The sequence below is a fragment of the Indicator indicator genome, chromosome 32 (assembly GCF_027791375.1).
Source record: "Indicator indicator isolate 239-I01 chromosome 32, UM_Iind_1.1, whole genome shotgun sequence".
Classification (NCBI taxonomy): Eukaryota; Metazoa; Chordata; class Aves; order Piciformes; family Indicatoridae; genus Indicator; species Indicator indicator.
The window spans coordinates 5,813,402-5,834,822 of NC_072041.1; the positions used below are offsets into that span (position 1 = coordinate 5,813,402).

At 40.1% G+C, this 21,421-nt stretch overlaps 1 protein-coding gene across 2 annotated transcripts in view; it reads left to right on the plus strand.

Annotated features, from left to right (window-relative positions):
• VPS13D (vacuolar protein sorting 13 homolog D) overlaps positions 1–21,421 on the plus strand; it is a 94,499-nt gene that overhangs the window by 39,050 nt on the left and 34,028 nt on the right. For both annotated transcript variants that reach the window (XM_054394928.1, XM_054394929.1), the window contains 24 exons: positions 253–358; positions 704–856; positions 1,776–1,911; positions 2,687–2,734; positions 3,422–3,572; positions 4,281–4,491; positions 5,423–5,670; positions 6,331–6,522; positions 7,129–7,255; positions 8,092–8,234; positions 9,059–9,189; positions 9,934–10,109; positions 10,235–10,358; positions 10,544–10,779; positions 11,516–11,624; positions 12,216–12,376; positions 12,712–12,820; positions 13,690–13,869; positions 14,138–14,254; positions 14,917–15,066; positions 16,008–16,157; positions 16,956–17,052; positions 18,678–18,826; positions 21,262–21,396. In XM_054394928.1, coding sequence (XP_054250903.1) covers positions 253–358; positions 704–856; positions 1,776–1,911; positions 2,687–2,734; positions 3,422–3,572; positions 4,281–4,491; positions 5,423–5,670; positions 6,331–6,522; positions 7,129–7,255; positions 8,092–8,234; positions 9,059–9,189; positions 9,934–10,109; positions 10,235–10,358; positions 10,544–10,779; positions 11,516–11,624; positions 12,216–12,376; positions 12,712–12,820; positions 13,690–13,869; positions 14,138–14,254; positions 14,917–15,066; positions 16,008–16,157; positions 16,956–17,052; positions 18,678–18,826; positions 21,262–21,396 — 3,539 coding nt within the window. The remainder of the gene's footprint in view (positions 1–252; positions 359–703; positions 857–1,775; positions 1,912–2,686; positions 2,735–3,421; positions 3,573–4,280; positions 4,492–5,422; positions 5,671–6,330; positions 6,523–7,128; positions 7,256–8,091; positions 8,235–9,058; positions 9,190–9,933; positions 10,110–10,234; positions 10,359–10,543; positions 10,780–11,515; positions 11,625–12,215; positions 12,377–12,711; positions 12,821–13,689; positions 13,870–14,137; positions 14,255–14,916; positions 15,067–16,007; positions 16,158–16,955; positions 17,053–18,677; positions 18,827–21,261; positions 21,397–21,421) is intronic.

Here is a 21,421-nt window from a genome sequence, read left to right on the forward strand (position 1 = left end):
AGAAACAGAAGAGCTTGTAGATTAAGCACAGTACTTCGTGGGGGTGATGCAGGGGAAGCCTTCCTGTTTGTACCATTTCTGTAATAGATACTGAATTTTTACGTTTTCCTTAGTAATCTGTTATCCTATTTCTTTGATCTGTTTTAGTCAGTGCAGGCTGTGGTTCTCCGGCTGTTTTGCCTCATCCTACATTAGGATCTGATGAATGCTTCTGTCATAAGCACTTAGACAAATCTTTATCCTGTTTTATAGCTGAAATGAAGACTCCCAAACGTAGGCAGCCGTTTGTCCCATTTGCTCTAAGAAACCACACTGGATGCACTCTGTGGTTTGCTACCCTAACTACAACTCCCACACGGTAAGAAGCTGCTGGGGGATCACTTAGCATTTGTCTGGCTTCTCTAACACAGCAGCCAAACCCTGTTGTTGTTTTCAGTGCTTTTGTTTCCTTGCAGAGAAACATAGGCAACTCCCAGTCTTTCTTAACTAAGAGCCTTTTTTCAGCAGTGAGTTTTACCTCTACAATAAAAGATTTCTGTTTTTTTGAAATGGCCCCACATTATGTGAAAACTGGTTCGATGCAATCATGATTTATATATGTGTTCACTGCAGGACTTCTGTAGACTGGGGGCAGACTGAAAAGCACTGATTACTTGAAGTAGCCATTTTGTCAGTTTGTAACCTGATGTGATTCTCCTCACAGGGCTGCCCTGTCTCACAGTGGGAGTCCGGGTGTTGTTCCTGGGGAAAATGGGACCTTGCTGGATGATGCCCATAATGTCAGTGAATGGCAGGAAGTTATCACTGGGGAAGAGGTTCCATTTGAATTTGAAGCCAGAGGGAAACTCAGACACAGGTAAGAGGTGATTCTTCCCCTCTACTTTGCTCTTGTGAGACCCCACCTTGAATACTGCATCTAGTTCTGGCGTCCCCAGCGTAAGAAGGATATCAAACAGTTGGAGCAAGTCCAGAGGAAGGGCACAAAGATGATCCAAGGGCTAAAGCACCTCTGCTGTGAGGATAGGCTGAAGGAGCAGGGTTTGTTCAGCCAAGAGAAGGCTTTCGGGGTGGACCTTAGGGCTGCCTTCCAATACCTGAAGGGATCCTACAGGAAGGCTGGAGAGGGACTTTTCATGAGGCTGTCTAGCAACAGGACAAGAGGGAATGGTTTGAAGCCTGAGCCATTCTAGGATTCTGTCACCAGGCTATGACATGTGCTTTGACACACTTGGATACCGAATGCAGAGAATTATAGCTTTGAGGGCAATAGCAAATATTAAGTAAAAAGTGGATTTGTATTTTAATCTCCTATTAATATTTTGGTTTTAAATATTTAAAACTTGTGTACAGAGTGAAATTGTTCATTGTCTGGAAATCAGTATATATTGCTGTTGATGGCAGCCATTGCTAGATTTGAGAAGAATCATTATGAGCTTTTAGCAAGACAGGTTCTGTGTCCTTCATTCTAAAGCACTGGGGCAGGCCGTACTTGTAAAGGGTCTTTAGAACCAGAAGAACTTCCTAACAAACACATAGCATGCTTTTAATTTTGCTTATATGACATATTTGTACTCCTGTATGTTCATTAAGGAAGGTGGAACAATGGAACAGAAATAAAATCAGGTCTGCCTTTATCCATGAAAGGGAAAAGCTCGTGAGACTCTTAGTGAGATTCTTGTTATTCAGAAGCCAGAAGATATTCTTGTTTTCAACTGTTTGGTGTTTACAATCTATAATAATGATTAATAGTAATTTCACTTGATCTCACCTGATAGGCACACACATGATCTAAGAATTCATCAGCTGCAAGTGAGAGTAAATGGCTGGGAAGAGGTCAGTCCAGTGTCTGTAGACAAGGTTGGAACATTTTTCCGATACGCTGCGCCAGATAAGAACTCCTCCTCCTCTACTGTAAGTTCTGATTTGGAGTGTTAGTTTGGGTGGATTCTGTAATTTGAGAGGAATGATGTCTCACAAGATTTTCATCTTAAAACAGCTGCTGTTTGATGTTGTCCTCTTTCCAGTTAGCTTGGATTGGAGAGTTTGGAAATGGTGGGTTCCCAGCTGACAGTTTTGTGTAACACAACTACAGAGCAGTCAGAGCTTCCAGTAACAGAGCTGGTGTATTAGTGACAGCATCAGGGACTCATGAAGATTGAGCCTTAGATCAGCACAGCATTTCAACAGCTGTTTTTATTTTTTCTGTTACAGGAATACTTTTCATGTGTTCAATTTACTTAACACTGGTGATTTCCTGTAGGCCTAGAGATTGTTGAAATATGGGGCTGCTTAGACAAAATACACTTGTCATGAAGGAAGAATGCACGTGTAGTAATCAGCAGGCTGGCAGTTAGTGGTTGAGGCTCAAGGATAAAAATGTTCTTGTGGAAACCTGGTTAAGTTTTGAGACTACTAAAAATTGTTGAGCACTGGAGAAATAGGAAGTTGAGATCTTTCAGGGTTTTTTTGTTTTTTTTTTTTAACCAAACCATCTTCTTCAGCTTTGTTTCTTTTTTAAAGCAGCATTGCAAACAGGTTTTGCTAATAACAGTTCTGACATGTTCCCAAGCTGATCAGGAACAAAGTGATGGGAGTATTTAGTTTATTCTTGTGTTGTAGCATTACAACTGAGAGTAGTGTCTTAAAAGCTGAAGAAGTTTAACTCGCTTGTTTACTTTCCTTCCAGCTTGGAAGCCCAATAAGTAGAACAAACATAATACATCCACAAGTCTACGTGAGTATCTGTTTCCATTTTTCGAGAGCTAGCGTAATTCTTCAGTGAATGAGTGTTTCCATCCTTCTAGAACCTCTTCAGTAGAAAGGAAACAAAAAATCAAGCAAACAAAATGAACTTCCAAGTCAGAACAAATCTAACAGGATTTACCATTCCTCAACAGTGTAAATGGTTGGTTGAAGAATGGGTCTTAAATTCCAGTGTGTGAATTCCAGCATGGGCCCATGTAAAATGTGTTTTTCAGGACTGAAGTGACAGTGACTTTGTATGAATAGTTTAAGAAAGCTCCACCTTGTTTTTTACTTCAGACAGGTGGAATGATGAGTGACTGTTAATTACACAAGGCTTGGATTTCAAACTCCATGAATATTTAAAATAGTGTAATAGTGAGACGATGCATCAGGTATTCTTTTTGGAGCTGTATTAGTCTTGTTTGAACTTGAGTGCTTTGAAAAAGAAAACGAAGTTAGTAGTGTTTAGAATTACTTTTTCATAGTTAATTTTACTGTGTTTTGAGGAGGAGGTACAGGAACCGTTATTAGAAAGCTATATATATCTTAGGCGTTGCGTGTTGCTGGACTCAGCTGGCGTGTGTGCACTTCAGCAGTTAATGCTTCAAAACTGAGGTGTCCCTCTTCTAGATGTAATCATTACCTGAGCTTCTTAATGCTTTTAAATATCTTCCAGTTTTCTTCATTGCCTCCAGTTCGTGTGGTGTTTGAAGTTACCATGGAAGGTAGTGCTCGGAAAGTGATAACGGTGCGCTCAGCCTTGATCGTGAAGAACAAGCTGGAAACACCGATGGAACTGAGACTAGACAGTCCTTCTGCTCCTGACAGTAAGTCTTGTATAGCCCTTCCATACTGTGGGGAATCTGTAGCTTCTGCCCTGAGAGGTTTCACTGCTCTCACTAACGGTTGATGACAAAGTAAGGAGGGGGAATAGGTAGTAAGAAGAAAACGATCAGCAGGATAAGCTGCAGAGCACAACATGAGTTGTCCTTATTGTTCAGTTAAACAGGAAAAGCTCTGTGAAGACGGAATCTTATTTCTGTTTTATAGCATGTTGTGTCTTTCAGCAGTAGGATCATAGAACCATAGAATGGCTTAGATTGGAAGGGACCTTAAAGATCATCTACTCTAACCTCCCTGCTATGGGCAGGGATGCCTCTCGACTAGACTCAGCTGCTCAAGGCCTCTTTCAGGTGTTGGCATGCAAAGGTGCAGGCTATAAACATAGTGATATGTTGGTAGATACCCAAAATGTAATGAATAAGGTCTTTTGGATATAAGCATTTTCACGAAAGCATCCAAGGAAAAAGAATTTTAATTCCAGTTTCAGCTTTACACACCTAAATTTGTCTGCTGCCAGACTGTGAATAAGGCTTAAAAGAAAGGGTTGGTGTTTGAAACAGAGAAATCAGCTGGTGTTTTATGCTGAAAAAAGATGTGCTACTTCAGAAATTAGAGACTTCCTATATGAAACGTTTTATGCTTTTCAGTAAAGGAACCTGTTTTGATGTGTGTATTTTCTTCTCTGGTTTCAGAACCTGTAGTTCTTCCAGCAGTTATGCCAGGAGATTCCTTTGCTATTCCATTGCACCTTACATCTTGGCATTTGCAAGTCAGGCCAAAAGGAATGGGAGTCTTCTTCTGCAAGGCCCCAATTCATTGGACTAATGTTCAGAAGACAGCAGAAGTATGCAGCAGCAAGAGAGAGTGTCATTCAATGGAGTCTGAAAATAGCAGATTTTTCAGGTAATTAAGATATAATTATTGTTCTGACAGCTGTTTTATTTTCTGATAAATGAAACACTGTTGAAGTAACTAACAGGAAAGAAAATACTTGGAAATGAAAGTTTCTGCAGTGTTTCATTTGGTCTCTTGAACAATGAGAAAGCATTGAAGCATAACTGCTGTATCTCTGCAGGGCTCCTTGAAGCCCCTTTGCCAGTACCTGTTAGCAAATGTCTGAGAATACAAAGTAAGCACACTGTTAACTTTTACTGGTAATAAAGAAGAGGTTAGAAAATAGAATGTGGCCTTAGGTTAAATTGTGTGGTCTGAGACTATGGAAGTTCTTTCAGGAAATGAGTTTTGCGTACTCTGTAGTTACTGCTGTGTGTCTGTTCCATAGTTCATTTCTTAATATGCTGGGTTTGAATATATCACAGTCAGGAAAAATAACAAATAGTTTAAAATGAAGGTTTAAGTTTTTAGCTTAACTACTGAAAAACTGAAGTGTCAGGTGGGCAAAGCAAGGATGTATCTCCTGGCAAAAAGGACACATTTCAGCATTTGTATTTAGTAACAGGACTGTAGTTTATTTCGATAGTTAATATCTCATTTCAGTCAGTTAATAGCATTTTTTCTGTGAGTTTATGGAAGAAGGTTTTAAAGCTGATAATCTGTAAAAGCAATGTTCTGTCTCTGAGTACACAAGGTTTTTTGGAGTGACTAATTCTTCACTTAAAATCAGCAAACTCTTACTGTCTTAAAGTTGGGTATAAATACAAAATACTTTATAACCCAATTCCTAAGTGATTAGGTGGAGAACAGTTCAAAATGCTGGTTTTGCTCTAAGTCCTGAAGCTACAGCACGTTGTGGGTTTAGTGCATCACACAAAGACAGGGTTCAGTTACTCCATGGAATTCACTGCTGATTTCTCCTATACTTCTGCCCTCACAGGTTTTGTGTGGCTATAAAGAAAGAAAATTACCCAGATTACATGCCTTCCAGCATATTTTCTGACAGTGCTAAACAGATTTTCAGACAGCCTGGGCATACTATTTATCTCTTACCAACGGTGGTCATCTGTAACTTGCTGCCTTGTGAGCTGGAGTTCTATGTCAAGGGAATGCCAATTAGTGGGACGTTAAAACCTGGCAAAGAGGTGGCACTGCACACAGCTGATACATCGCAGAACATTGAGCTTGGTAAGGTTCTTTTTCAGGTACCACTTTCTGACCCTCTTTGAGGAGTACTTCAATATAGCTGCTCCTTGTACAAGGACCTATAATGCAAGAATGGGAAATTTTAAAAAAGTAAAACATTCATGTGATTATTTGATTGGGGTAGAGGACTTCCTGCAGTTAATAACCAAATGCACACAGCCAAAAGAAGTACTAAAATTACCATTATTCCCCCAAATCTGTTGGCTGTCCTGATCTGTTCCTTATGAGACACTTTCCATTTTCCTGAGAGTGGAAACTGGAGAGAACAGTCATAAAGAAAGGAATAAATCAAATAAGTTCCCAACGTTTTGGGTGAGTTTGCTCTTTTCTTCTTCACAGAAGAAGTTGGTGTTCAGAGCGCAGAAGGAATTATTCAACAGTGGCTGGACTTTTGATGCCTAAAGTAGTAGCTAGCCCTGAGCAGGGTTCTTTATAAAACTTTTTTTTGCTGCCTCTGACTTGCAGGGATTCTTCATGAGATCACAGGCCATTACACAGGGCAGTTTTAGAATTTAATTTGGGTGAGCTATATGGAAGATTCAGAGGGATCAGGCCATATGAAACACCAACCTACAAGGTCATCAGAAACTACTGTTTTCTTGCGGGGTGGATGTTTTATTTTGCTTTCTTTCATTTTCCTAGGGGTATTGCTAGAAAACTTCCCCATCTGCAAAGAGCTGTTGATTCCTCCTGGCACACAGAACTATATGGTGCGGATGCGACTGTATGATGTCAACAAACGGCTGCTGAACTTGACCATAAGGATTGTGTGTCGTGCTGAGGGCTCTCTAAAGATACTTATTTCAGCCCCATACTGGCTAATCAACAAAACAGGTAAGTTTACAGTATTCTCGTTCATAGCTGTGATTGTGGACTGGAAAATAAAGATTTGATGCAGTGTTTTGATTTGCTTTCTGGCTAAATAGAGCCTTGAAACACTGCTTAAGACTTAGCACATGGTAAGAGTCCACAACTTAAAGCTGCAGGCATATAAATTGTGGGAGTTTTTTTGACAGTGCCATCCACTATTGTTTGCTGAGTGTTAGAGCAGTTAACTTAGACATTTTAGATGCTGTATTACAGATTTTCAAACATCAGCTATTGTATCTCTAATAAATCAACATCGGTTAGATCACTGTTAAGTTGTGGTTTTCAAAGCCTGAAATGCCTGAGGAAGCAACTGCAGTTACTCTGTGTTAACATCTTTTGGCACTTAAAGAGCTTAGAAGAACTTCTCTGCCTGGGTCAGATTGCATGGCTGCAGCTGCTAAGCAGGTTAAATGGAGAACAGAGGAGAATGCTTGCAGACTAATGGCTGCTACTGCAACCAAAATATTTTAGGTTGCTCCTTTCATTTGCGGTAGTTTTTACCATTCTCATTTTGTGCAAAGGTGAAGCGTACTTTGACACTCCATTTTTTGTGTGTGTGTTTACTTAAAGGATTACCACTTATCTTCAGACAAGATAATGCAAAAACAGATGCTGCAGGTCAGTTTGAAGAGCACGAGCTTGCTAGAAGCCTCAGCCCACTTCTGTTCTGTTACGCTGATAAAGAACAGCCAAACCTGTAAGTAATACCGCAAGAGCAGCAGACAGGAGGAGCCTTAAAGTATGAAAGTAACTCATAGAGGATTGGGCACTGATATATTAATATCAGTATCACAAAGGAAAAGTCTTTCCTTATTAAGATATCTGTTAAGTTATTAAGTTTCTAAATAATGAAATAAGAAAATCAAGACAGCTCCTTTCTTGGCTAATACTGTTGTGTCTGCAAGCTGCTTTGGTTTTATTTTGCGTGTTTTGAACTCATGCTTCTTTTGGAAGAAAATGAAAGACCTCAGGGAAGAGATTTACCTTGTTATATAAATGATTTTGTTACCACTGGGGGGAAAAAAAAAAAACACCACTGCAAACCTTTAATCCTGAGCTCTGAATGTTGATAGAGTAGTAGCAGTAGATTTCAGAAAGGAAAGCATGAAGCTTTAACTGACATCAAGGAAAGAACTTGCTTTTTCCAAGAAATAAGAGCGTGATTTAAAGTAAATTTCTCTGAATTTGTGGTGGGATTTTTGCTCAAACGACAACAGTTAAGTTTATCACCGAAATCTACTCCAAATTTTTCTTTCAAAGAAAAAAGACACACATGTGTCGTTCTGGTCAGTGAAATGACGAAGTCTTTTACATGACACAGTTGCTGAATCTTGAGTAGTATGTTAAAAGAGCTCATGGCAGAAATGCAGAATCAGTTACTGAAGAAGAGCTTTATGCTGCATTCTAATGGTTTTATTTTAAGACGCAGGTGGTGTTTTTGTATTTGGGAGTGTGCTTGATCATCAGTGTGCCTGTTGATACCTGATCCCCCATTTAAATGAATCAATCTTCGTGTTTTCTTTTCACCCTTAGTTGTACAATGCGGGTTGGAAAAGGAATCCATCCTGAAGGCATGCCTGGCTGGTGCCAGGGTTTCTCCCTGGATGGTGGTAGTGGTGTCAGAGCTCTTAAGGTGATCCAACATGGCAACAGGCCAGGCCTCATTTATAACATTGGTATGTGTGGAAGGAACCTTTGAGAAATGTTGTAGAACTTGGTAGAACTAGGTAGAACTTTCCCCACTTACAGCAGGGAAATGTTGTGAAAGATGTTTGAGGATCCCAAAAAAACTACTAAACAAAAAGTAGTATTCTAAGTATTTTTGAGTCTTTGTTTTGATTTTAATTAGATTAAAAATCAGTTTTGTTATATTTGGTTTTCTACATTACATCAGGGGGTGTTGATAACTGTATTTACAAACTGTTTGTTCTGTTTCTCTGCCTTTCTTCCCCTAGTGTGTTACTACTAAGTCCCACTGCATCACTGTGTGGGGTAATTCTGGGTTGCCTGTGCACTGTAACAGTTCAGCCATGTGCTACATCTCTGATTTTTACTTTATGTTGCCTCTGTAGCCTGATGTGAAGAGTGGAACTTCTGTCTTCCTTGTGCTGCTAGTGTACATGAAATACAATCTCCTCAGAGGCTTTTATTTTATAATCAAATTAAAGTTTGTAAGCTACTCCACAGTGATTTTTGAGGATTTGTCCATATGTTTGTATGTGGAATAATTACTTTAATGGATTTTCTTGTGATTTGGATAGGTATTTTTTTCATATTTAGTGCTTATGATCTCTAAATTGTCCCTGAGAAACATGCCTGGTGGCATAAAATTATGTTTACTCCTCAAAATAATGTTTCAAGGTATGGCAGTGGTGTGGCAGAAGCAGCTCATCCCAGGAAGGCAAGAAAAAGAGCTTTTGGTGTGTGAAATTTTGTGGCAGATGTCTTTAGTTTTCTCTTGTATATAATAGCTTTATTTTTAACTTGCTTTCCCTACCAGGTATTGATGTTAAAAAAGGCAGAGGCCGTTACATCGATACATGCATGGTGACGTTTGCCCCCCGCTACCTGTTGGATAACAAATCCAGCTACAAGCTCGCCTTTCTTCAGCAGGAGTTTGCCAGGGGTCGGGTAAGCTGCTGCCTGCTTGTTACTTGTTAGTACAATGCCTGTAGTTAGTCACAGAATCAATAAGGTTGGAAAAGACCTCAAGGATCATCTTCTAACCACAGAGTGCTAGGGGTTGGAAGGGAGCTCTGGAGATCATCCAGTCCAAACGCTTGCAGAGCAGGGTCACCTAGAGCAGGTTACACAGGACGGCATCCAGGCAGGTTTTGGGTGCCTCCAGAGTTGGAGACTCCACCACCTCTCTGGGCAGCCTGCTCCAGTGCTCTACCACCTTCACAGTAAAGAAGTTCCTCCTCGTGTTTAGATGGAACTTCCTTGTGTTCAAGTTTGTGCCTATTACCTCTTTTGATTCACAGATTGTATTGGGTTGGAAGGGACTCTCAAAGGTCATCTTGTCCAACACCTAAGCAATGAACAGGAACACTTCCACCTAGATCACGCTGCTCAGCGCCACCTCTTATCCTTTCACTGTGCACCACTGGAAAAAGCCTGTCCCCATCCTCCTGACACCCACCCTTTAAGTACTGATAAGCACTGATAAGATCCCCCCCTAAGTCTTCTCCTAAAGAGAACACGAGCATTTGTATGTTGAAGTACTGTTGGCTGGTGATGAGGATGTTTGTTGTTATTTTAATAGCAGTATCCACCTGACAGAATAATTAACTGTGCTTGTATTTGAGAGGTACAGAGATCAGTGCTGTGGGTTTAATACTTACAGGGTATTTGTTAACTAATTCCTCTTTCTAGGGAGCATCCAATCCTGATGGCTATATCTCTACACTGCCTGGTTCCAGCGTCGTGTTCCACTGGCCACGTAACGATTATGATCAGCTGTTGTGTGTGAGACTGATGGATGTCCCAAATTGTGTCTGGTCTGGGGGCTTTGAGGTCAACAAAAATAACTCTTTCCATATCAACATGAGGTAACTGTTACATAGAAAGCTTCTGTAGCAGCTTCCATTTCTTAATAGAAGCAACTGTTTGACAACAACTGTAGATGACAGAGATCAGATGTTTACCTCCCTTGCACTTGTTTGTTCTTGTTCAGGGACACCCTAGGAAAATGTTACTTCTTGAGAGTAGAAATCACTCTTCAAGGAGCCACCTACCGCATTGCCTTCAGCGATACAGATCAATTACCTCCACCCTTCCGCATAGACAATTTCTCCAAGGTAAAAGAGCAAAACAAATCACTTTTTTCTTTAGTTTTTTACTCAGGAAAAAAAGAAAAGTAGGAGTTCTTTTATATTTGTTAGAAGAGGGAGCTGTGTAATGAATTATAATTCAAGTTTGTGAAGAAATGGTAGCAAAAGATCTGATCTGCATGAAACTCAATCCTCTTTCATAACTGTTACAGGTCCCAATTGTTTTTAATCAGCACCGTGTCGTCGAGCCAAGGCTGTACACTGAAGTGAAGCCCATGACCTCTCTGGATTATGCATGGGATGAACCTATTCTACCACCTTTTATAATGCTGACAGTTAAAGGGGCAGGCTCCTCAAATATTGTCTGCAGCATGAACGACTTCCAAGACAGCAAGCAGCTTTACTATGAGAACTTCATTTACATTGCTGCTGCTTACACTTTCTCAGGGTAATTCTTTATGTACTAGATGAAGATATTTTGAGTCCAATGACTCAAAATATCATTGGACTTTATGTTACTATTATCTTAATGGTTGTCATTTGAAAGCTTTCCAAATGCAGCTGAGCTTTGTAGATAGCAGGAGAAATGCCAGAACTGAGCCTGGCAGTCTGTGCCTTACCTCGTTGAGTCACAGTAACTTAGCTTCATGGGTGCAGCCTGCCATTGTTTTTTGTGTCACATACTGAGAAAGATTTAGCACATGGCATCTGCTGTGACCTCCCCATGCCTGATAGGGATGCTTAGGGTCATGTCTCGGGGCTGACTTAATTTAGTGGATTAAGAGCACTTAACTACAGGACATACCCATTTGTGACATGCCTGAGAATTTTAAATTTTGCAGTAGATGATATCCTATTGAAAACAGCTATGGGAGGTTTATATTTGCTTTTCTTAATGCCAGGTAGAAAAATTTGGGGGGGAATTCATCTTACTGTCTGTGAAGTTCATAGTCACAGTGCGAAATTAAAGCCCCTTCTGAAAATGAGCTCAGATGAACAGTTTACATTGGTAATTCTAAAAATAACAACGGGGGGAAAAAAAATCAACCCTAAACAACAGTACAAATTTTTGTCTGATTGGCTGCTTTGAAAGGGAAAGCTTCCTCAGTTGGGCTTTTTGTACAGGTCTCATTCAATTTACAGAACAAGCAGATACTAAAAATAACCATGATGATGTTTTCTAGTTCACAGGAGCCAAGTGCAAGACCAGTTGCATCTAATAAGGATGCTGCATATGCAGAGCTTGTCCTTGATGTTTCTCCAAAGACTCAAAGAGTTGTATTGAAAAAGAAGGTACCAAGACACACTGTGCAGAAGTAAAATTATATGCTGGGAGAAGGGAAAAATAAAAACATTTTTATGGTAACTTTTAAAGAGTGGAGATAGACCCCATTGAAAGCAGCGGGTTCTTGCAGTTCTGGTTGCTTGCATTATGGTGATGTTTCCATATAAGACTTGTTAGGGGGGTCAGGGTGACAAAAAAGGCAGCTGGAGTAAAAGTAGTAAGGAATGTTGTAAGACAACCAAGTGAGGTAATTGTAAGCTGAAGAGTCTAATGAAGTCACAAGGTAGAGCATGCTCCCTTTTTGGTTGCGTTGTAAGCCAAGTCTAGTTCTGGAGCTTTTAAGGAATAGAAAGTGTATTTAAATATTGCTGAGGTTAAAACCAGCTTGTAAACAGAGCTCTGCATCTACCGAGGCTGTGGATATACACTCTTTGAATATTGGAGTAGAAGTTTTTATACAGACTAGTTCAGGACTCTGAAGTTAAATATATACAAGTCATTCCAAGAACTACAATTCAAAGCATCTGATAGCAAAACAGAACAAAAATATTTGCTCTGTACTGCTGTGTTCATTTAAATCTTGGATTTTTCTGTAACAGGAGCCAGGAAAACGCTCCCAGCTGTGGAGAATGACAGACACAGGAATGATTTGCCATGAAGGTTCTTCAGTTCCTCATAACCCGCATAAACCTTCTCCTCGGTCTGTGGACTCTTCTATGATTTTAGATATTGCAGGCCTGGCAGCTGTCACAGATAACAGGTATTGCCAAGAGAATTTCTCAGGAAACTGTTGTAGATTCTAACCATGTCTTTAAAAGCATAGTTAGCATGACACTGGATGAGGAAAGAAATGTTTCTGAAGGCCTGTGGCTGATCTAGTTTCATCTCTCTCTGAACAGAGCTCATAGTCACTTTGGTGACTTGGCAATCTCTTTAAAGGCATGGCTAACTATTTTCAGCAGCAGATTGTTCAGAAGTGAGGTTAAGAAAATGAGCTTGAGCACAACTGTAGCAAGTGTTCACCACTGTCACATCTCAAGGGTAAAACTGACAAGTTGGAATCTTCTAAGTGTTGGTGGCTTGGTGTCCTTGCAGGTACGAGCCCCTGATGCTGAGAAAGCCTGACCGACGGCGCAGCACTACCCAGACGTGGAGCTTTCGTGATGGAAAGCTGACTTGTGGCATTCATGGTCTTGTTGTCCAGGTCAGCACTGATTTGATGTTGAACTCATTTTGACTATTGCTGATACAGGAGACAGTCGTTTGGGCTCAACACTCAAGGGAACTAAAAGCTTTGAGGCTGAACTTCAGAATACAGAGGAAACCAGACCTGCACAAACAGCTTGGGTGGTTTAAATTCATGTTTGAATGTTCCTAACCCTTTCAAATAGTTAAAGGTCTTGCACTATTAATTGGAAACAGAATAATTAGAAAATTAATAGTACATCATGGTTGAAAGTGAACAGTGTAGTCGTACATAGAGTCTTGAGACTCTCATACATCCCAGATTTTAAAATGCTGCAGATTATGTCAATATCACTGATGAAAGCCAGGGTTTGTGTAAAACCAGCACTTGTCAGAGTCATGGTTCTGACATCTTGGTAATAAGAATTTTAAAAGCAGTTCGAGCTGTTTTGCTCTTTATTTGTGTTCCAGGAAATTCTGAGTTGCAGACAACTAGCACCTGCAAACTATCTGATAATCCTGCCTGCTGCTGGTGGAATTTGTAGGCTCAGAGGCCTGTATTGCTTTTACAAAGTCTAGAACTAAACATCAAAAGAATGTTGATACTTGATGATGATGGTATCAGATAGCTTCTGTTTCTGAATATGCAGTGGGAATACTTAATTATTGATCTTGGCTGGTTGTTCCTGCTGCCAGGCTGGTTAAACATGACTTACCAGAAGCTTTAGTAATAACAAGTAAAATGCTTCTGATCTTCTGTTATTTTGGTTCTGAAGAGTAAGGAGAGGAAACTAAAATACACTTTTAATTTATTGTGTGCAAATAGTTACCTAAAGTCTTTGTTAATTAATTTTCATTACTTTTCCTTACTCTTCTTTCTTTCCCCAGGCAAAGAGAGGAATACTGGGTCTTCATGATGGAGCAGAAGTTGTTCTTGGTCCTGATACTTCACTTGAACTTTTGGGTCCAGTTCCACCAGAACAGCAGTTCATAAACCAAAAGATGAGGCCTGGATCAGGAGTGCTAGCTGTTAGAGTCATCCCAGATGGGCCAACTAGAGTTCTGCAGGTGAAATTCTAGAATGAACTAGAATTTGGTTTAATTATTTGCTCATACTTCAAACACCTTTTTATGTATTGCATCTCTAAATTCTTACCAAGGTTACCTTTATAATGCTGTGAAGGAGGAGGGAAATCACAAGCTACCAAGAATGAGAACAAATTATTTCATTGTACTTTTTTTTTTTTTTTACAAAGATCATTTTGTAAGGTAGGGCATCATTGCTGTTGTTTATAAACAGGGAAGTGCTGATGGTGCTCATTGATTTGTCTATCAGATAACAGATTTTAACCAGCGCAGAAACGATCGATTATCCAGCGACGGAGATGAGCTTCCAGTCACGGAACAAGATCTGCGCAAGTTAAAAAATCCAGATTCAGAGCAGGAATTGGAGGTAAGATATTGCAACTGGAATCATAGAATGGCTTCTAGAAGGGACCCTAGAGGTCATCTGCTCCAACCTGCCTGCTGTGGGCAGGGACACTTCTCAATTAGATTTAGTTGTTCAAGGCCTCATCCCACCTGTCCTTGAACATCCCCAGGAAGGGGGGGCATCCATAACCTTTCTGCACTGCCTATTCCAGAGTCTCACCACCTTTGTACTGAAGAACTTTATCTTAAGATCCAGTCTAACTCTGCTCTCCCTCAGCTTAAAATCACTCTCCCTTGTCCTGTCTCTGGACACCCTTATGAAAAGTCCCTCTCCAGCCTTCCCTGTAGGATCCCTTGAGGTATTGTGAGGCAGCTCTAAGGTCTCCCTGGAGTCTTTTCTTCTCCAGGCTGAACAACTCCAGCTCCTTCAACCTGTCCTCATAGCAGAGGTGTTTTATTTACCATTTTCCTTTCCAGATTTTAGGGGGAGATTGGGGGTTTGGTCATTAACCTTTGTTTGAAGACGGGTTGTCAATGAGCTGTTCAGCCTCTCTGGAGATGGGTCTAAAATAATAAATTCTTTACAGAAGTATGTTCAGTATCACAGGGGCTTTTTTGGTGTTGGTTTGTTGGTGTTTGGGGTTTTTTTTTGTTTTCCACCTCTTCAAAATACTCTTTTCATAGGTGCTTGTGAAACTAAGAGGTGGAATAGGATTGTCTTTGGTCAACAAAGTTCCTGAGGAGCTGGTGTTTGCAAGCCTCACAAGAATTCATGTTCACTACACACAGCTGTCAACAAGTCAGGTGCTGGAGCTCAGTGTGCAAGACATACAGGTACTGGCAATTTGGAAACACATTTATTTGCTCGTGAGTGTCCTGTGCAGTTTGTTGTCTTGATAGGTTTGCAAAACATTTAGAGCTGTTACTGAGATTTCAGTTGCTAAATAGCACAGGAGTGGACGTTTCCTTTTGCCATTGTTCTCTACTTAGTAGCAGTGAGGCAGTGGAATGTTGTATTTCATGCTGTTCATTTTTGTTAGGGACCTTAGAATCTGTTTTATTTTGTGCATGGATCAGCTTGAGATTTTTCTTCCTTCCTGTTTGGTGGCTTTTTGTCATTACATAACACAAAAGCAGCCATTGAAAGCAGGAGTCCTAATTCAGGTAGCACCACAATGGTAGAATCATAGACAAGACTGAAATAAACCTCTTACAGACTTTGTCCAACTAGATTTTGATTTGATTTTGCAGAGTTTTGCCTTAACCTTTGTTTTCAGTTGAGTCTTTGCAGTTCAGAATTCACAGGTTAAATTGTAGACTGTAAAAGCTGGGTTTATTGTAGTAAAAACCTCCTTTAAATTAGTAGAATTCTGTTCCAAATATGTAAGATTCCCCCTCCAGGGAAATTGTGTGTACTGGTGTAGATTACCTGAGATAAACAGGTACTTACATGCATTAGTCAAATGCAGGAGTAGCTGAATGCTACTGTTGTTTAATATTTTTGGCTGTGTTTTTTGCTAAAAGAAAAACAAATCACAGAGTACATAGCCATTAGCTGTAGGTGTTGTTTGTGGGTGGCTTTAGCCATTTTTTGATGGAGGACATTCCTGAGTATTTGGTGTAGTTTCAGTGGTGGTCAGTAACCAGCTCTGTCCAGTATTACCCTGGCTCAGGGACCATGTATGCCTGAACCCTTTTAAATTCTCAGAGCATCAATTTTGCTCTTTATTGTTACCTACTCAGTTTTTGTTGTGTCTGTCTTGTGCACTCTGCAGGTGGACAACCAGCTCATTGGCACCACACGGCCTTTTATACTCTTTCTGACACCTAGGATGAGTGAAAACGATCCAGTGGAGACTGGGCCTGCTGTGCAGGTCAATGCAATGAAACTTCCCAGCAAAAATGCACTGACTGATATATACAAGGTAAACCTCAATCTTTTGTCTGTGCCATGCAGGTATTACTCTGTTTCCTGGTTTTGATTTTTGCTAAGAATCAGAATTAATTCAGTTGTGAATTACGCTTTGAATTAATCCTGAGGCTTAAAGGACACTGTCTACCTTCTCATGTTCAAAGTGTCTACAGCTACAGTACAGTAGTGAGCAGGATAATAAATAGATTTTAGAATGTAACAAATCAGCCAAACCTCTGTTCATGTCTGTGACCTTCCTTTTCAAGTGAGTTATTCTCCCCTCAGCACTGACAGATACCTTTATAGTATAATGAACCAAAATATCTATGCTGTGCTTTTCATGAGTTGTTACAGGGTTATAACTTCTCTCTGATAAGCTGTTATCTTGCACACAAGCCCTATCCTGTGTTCTGCAGCTGTCTGGAAATGTTGTTTGGGAGTTTATCCACCAAGTGTGGTATGCATTGTGAGGGCAAAGCTGAGGGCAAAAATGCTCTCTTGGAATATTCACCCATACATTTTGATGCTGTTTTGAAAAGCATCTGATTTCAGTGTTGGAAAACAGCTAAGCATCAGACTCTGAAGTGTCAGTATTAGGTGATGAAGCACAACACCTTCCAAAAATTGAAACACCCATCACTGGTCGTAGGTCATGTGCAGGTGAAGGACACTTTGAAGATGGGAATCTTATTACAAAACCATTCCAGTGAAAATATCCTGTTGAAATAGAACACATTGTCCTCTTTAATGGCTTTCATGGATTGTATTTCCAGTGTTAATGCTGTAAACTGAGACTTGTTTATCTTCATAGCATCTGATGATCACTGCTCGAAAGTTCACAGTTCAGATTGAGGAGAAACTTCTTCTGAAGCTATTGAGTTTCTTTGGCTATGATCAGTCTGAATCAGGTACAGTATAAAATTACAAGGACCAGTTTTACAGTGCAGAGACATATTACAAGCTTTGCTTATGAAACAAGTTCAAAATACTTAGCAAAATCTTAGCTGCTTGGAAACTGCCAATGTGGAGCAAAGAGCAGAAAGCTGATGTTTCAGTGGCCCCTGTAAAGGTCTGTATGTGTGGTGTGCTTGTTACAGTCCTCAGGTAGTGACCCCTGTAACATCCTTTTGTCCAGTACACAGTGACTGAGCTGAGCCTCTCTGGGAAGGGGTTTAGTATTCATCTCCACTTCCTGTATCTGGATTCATCTAAATTGGCATAAAAGAAGTTGTGTTATTAATTTAGCAAGCTACTTGGTTTAGTAATGTTTATTTAAACAAATGGGATCTCTGTTCATTTGTTCCTTAGGCAGTTCCTCTTGCTTAACTGAAGGAAAATTTTGGCTGTTTGACCTTTTAGCTGTGACATCCATAGCCCTGGCTTTAACTGTTCTGTAAATTTGCTTCCATTCAGTGAGGCAGTCATCTAATCCTTCTATTGTGGGATTTATCTGTACTTTGGAAGATTTCTGAGGTGTCTGTTTTGGAGTGGTGATTGGAAAAGTCAGTTTCAATACACAGTAGGGTGTGTAGGGTTATATAACATATAACTGTTGCAGGAAAAAAAAAGACTTTGGTATGATTGTAAATGGGAGCAAGCCTACAAATGGTGCTTAAGAGTTCTGTGTCTTGTTGATCCACAGTAGTGTCTGAGTTTTCTCTGAAAAAATATATATGTTACTTTTCCTAGTTTCCTAGAGGACCTAATGATTTAGATTTGCAATCATGAGGAAGAAATGGAGACTGAGTGTTGCTGTTGTGCTGCTTACTAATCTGTGCTTAGTTTTGTTTTACCTTATGCTTTTTTGTTTCCTCCCTTAGTGTACATTCATTGTAGTTCATCCAGTGGTGCTGATCACGTCATCCAAGATTCAGACAAAAATTAGTTTGTCATTCACATTCAACATGTTTAATTGTTCAACCTGATTTCATAGGACTCCATCACCTTGTATTTTTCCCTCTGCCTTCCCACACCACCAGGATGCTCTTAAAAATAACACATGAACCTGTTAGTGTCAACCACTTTGGCTCACTCTGTATGTAATTGGTTTATTGAATAGCTTCCATGTAGACATTTTGTCCATTCTGTAGTGATAATTGAGAAAGTTGTCAGCTTTGCTTTCTTTGTTCATGATATTGATAGTTAAGTGTGTAAGGCAGAGAGGGGAAAACCTGTTGAAAGACCACGACTGCAGAGTAGGAAACCTTACATAGTTGTGTTTGTCATCACACAGAAGCCAGACAACATAAAGATCAATTAGAAGTGAGATTGAAAGCTCAAATAACCTATGCACTTGAATGACTTTTTTATCTAGCTACAAATACATTCAGGTTTTAGAGATGCAAGCAGAGCTGAAAATAATTCTTGAGCCTTAAAGGTCAGCTTGATGTCACAAGGCATGAGTAGTTTTGCTGGCTACACTAGTAGTCACGCATACAGAGAAACTAATAACTCTTTACAGAGTATGTATTCATAACCTCATAGTTAATTTACATATCATCCATTCTGATTCCTGTGTTTTCTCTGAATGCAGAGGTTGAAAAGTATGATGAAAACCTCCATGAGAAGGTTGTTGAACAAGGTGGAGCACAGAAGCGATACTACTTTGAAAACCTGAAGATTAGTGTGCCGCAGATAAAGCTGAGTGTCTTCACTTCCAACAAGCTGCCTTTGGATCTCAAGGTATGCCAGTGTGCTTGCAAGATTCTGCTGTTGGAGGAGGACAAGGAAACAGAAGCCTTAACTTAGTACTCTTCCCTTATTTAAGTTACAAATAATAGAGGTTCCAATAACTCATGTTACTTAATGTGAATAATTTCTCTTCTGTAATAGTCTGTTTTTGTAATAATGAGCTGAAGCACAGCCAGCTTCACCTCATAACTCACTACTTCACAAAGGGTCTTAGTTAAATTAATGGAAGTGTAAAGAGCTTCAGGGGAATGACTGTCGCATGGGTGGGCTGAGGTGAGGGTGAAGAAAAGTAAGTTACTCAATTTAGGGAGCAGAAGTACAGGACAACTCTGAGTGTTTTCATCCAAAACATGTTGTCTTACTGGGAGGGTCTGCATGAGCACTGTGCAGTTTGGTTAAATATTAAAGTGAATTCAGACTGAATATGGATTTAGGTGGAAAATCTGCTCCTTTTCATGTGGTGATGAGTGTTCTGGCACAGTTGTTCAAGTGAGCCAGGGATTCCAAATTACAGCAAGAAGATAAATCTCAGCCAGTGTTCCCAGTTGGTGTGTTGGGACCTTCCAGGACATCATAAAGTGGCAACAGTCAGCAATATTTCAGTTCCCTCAGAACTAATAAAACTTATTTCCCCCGTGATGGGGGAGCTGAAACAAAACCGACCAACCCATAAAACCTCCTCCCCACTATGGAGGAGCTCAGCTGCTGCATGTTCAGCTTGTGTGTTTAGTAACCAAAATTGAGCCATGTACCAGGCTGTTGTGTGCCCCTTGGTATTATGGACATCAAGATGTGCAAGCTTTCAAGGAAGTGTTGTGGAATGAGTGTAGATCATGAAGTCCTGGCAACATGACCTAGAGTATCAGCAGTCCTGCATCCTTGTGTTGCTTTTCCCAAACCCTTGTGCAGAGTATAATTCATTAGCTGTCTCATTCCTTACCATTCAGCATCAGCAGGCTCTTGATGTGCTTGTGCTGCACCTCTTCATGACCATGCAGATTTAGAGAGGGAAACTGAGGTGCCTTTAACAATCTATGTGCACTGCTGCATTTGGATTTCCTGCCACCTTTGGTGTATGACTGCATATGGATACAGCTTGGCAGCTGCCAGCATTGTTCCCAAGAGGAAAATTGGCATAAACATTATTTCCCACCCCCCCCTCCGCAATGATAACAGTCACTGGCTGTATTCTGTATATTAAATTCCACAGAAAGAGTTCCATTCAGTTTGGTAGCACAGAAGGGTTCAGGGTAGGAGGGAAAGAATAATCATAGTAGAGCCTTTGTAGAGGTTTTTCTAACAACCTCTAATGTTTCTGGCATGGATGTTGCTGTCTGGTAATTTGGTGCAGACAGATTATTTTTATTAGGTACCAGTATTAACAATGTTGCCTTATATAATATCTGATAGTTAAACAGGAAATTACTTCCTGCCGAAGTGAATAATGAGGACTGCTCCAGCTAGTCACCCATTTACTGAAAAAATAAATAGGTCCTTTCTTACTTGTGAAGCTACAGCAGACCCTGTGGTTTGCCATAAAGTGCCTGCAGATGGCAGAAACCCTCACAGTGCTGATACGGAGCAGGCTCTGGTGGGTAAGGTGGGGAGATACAAAGCGAGGATCACCCTTCTGCCTTCTCCAGATTATCTCCTGTTGGTGACTGTGCAGATGCCATTAGCAAGACCTGCAACAGAAAGGGATCATTTTTTATTAGGAGATTAGTTTTCTTGTTAATTTTAATAGAACGATTGTAATTATGTGTGTATGTCTAGTTTAACAGAATGATTGTGTTTGTGTGTATAGATGTCTAGCTTGGCCACCTTAATTATGGGGGTTTTATGTACAGATTGTACAGGTTACAGATGGCCCATGGGCTGATTACTGTTGCCTTTTTCTTCCTTGAAAAACAATTGCAAAAGCTGGTTTAAAGAATTTCAGTAGACCACATAATGTTAAGAAATGAGCCTCAGGCTTGCAGGAAATTATCTGTGTTATTGCAGCTCATCCTGACACTTAATCCATTCATAGAACTTCATCAGGGTGGAAAATACCCAGTTTTGTGTTCTTTGTGTGTCACAGAAATTCATTTTGGGTTTGGTTTAATTGAATATTAGAGCAGTTACAGCAAAGTGCTAAGCATGGAATTGTAAACACATTTTGGGTTGAAATATTCCTATCATCAGAGCATCAGGAGTTCAGTGTTTAGTGACTGACTCGTTACTGAAGAAAGGCAGTTCTAATAATTGATCATTGCTTACAAGTAGAAGGTTTATGGACTGATTGCCCTCTATAAAAAAAGCACCTACAGCAGTGAACGGCTCTAGCAGCTTCAGATCATTTTAGTTAATTCAGATTAGTTCATTTGGGTGCTGTGAATGAGAAACAGAGAGAAAAATTAAAGTAGCAATGTCTTCTATTTAATTAGGCGTTGAAAAGCACACTGGGAATTCCTCTAATCCGATTTGAAGATGCTGTGATAAACCTGGATCCTTTCACAAGGGTCCATCCCTATGAAACTCAGGAGTTTATCATCAATGACATTCTGAAACACTTCCAGGAGGTAAGTGTTGTAGAGATTTTATTGT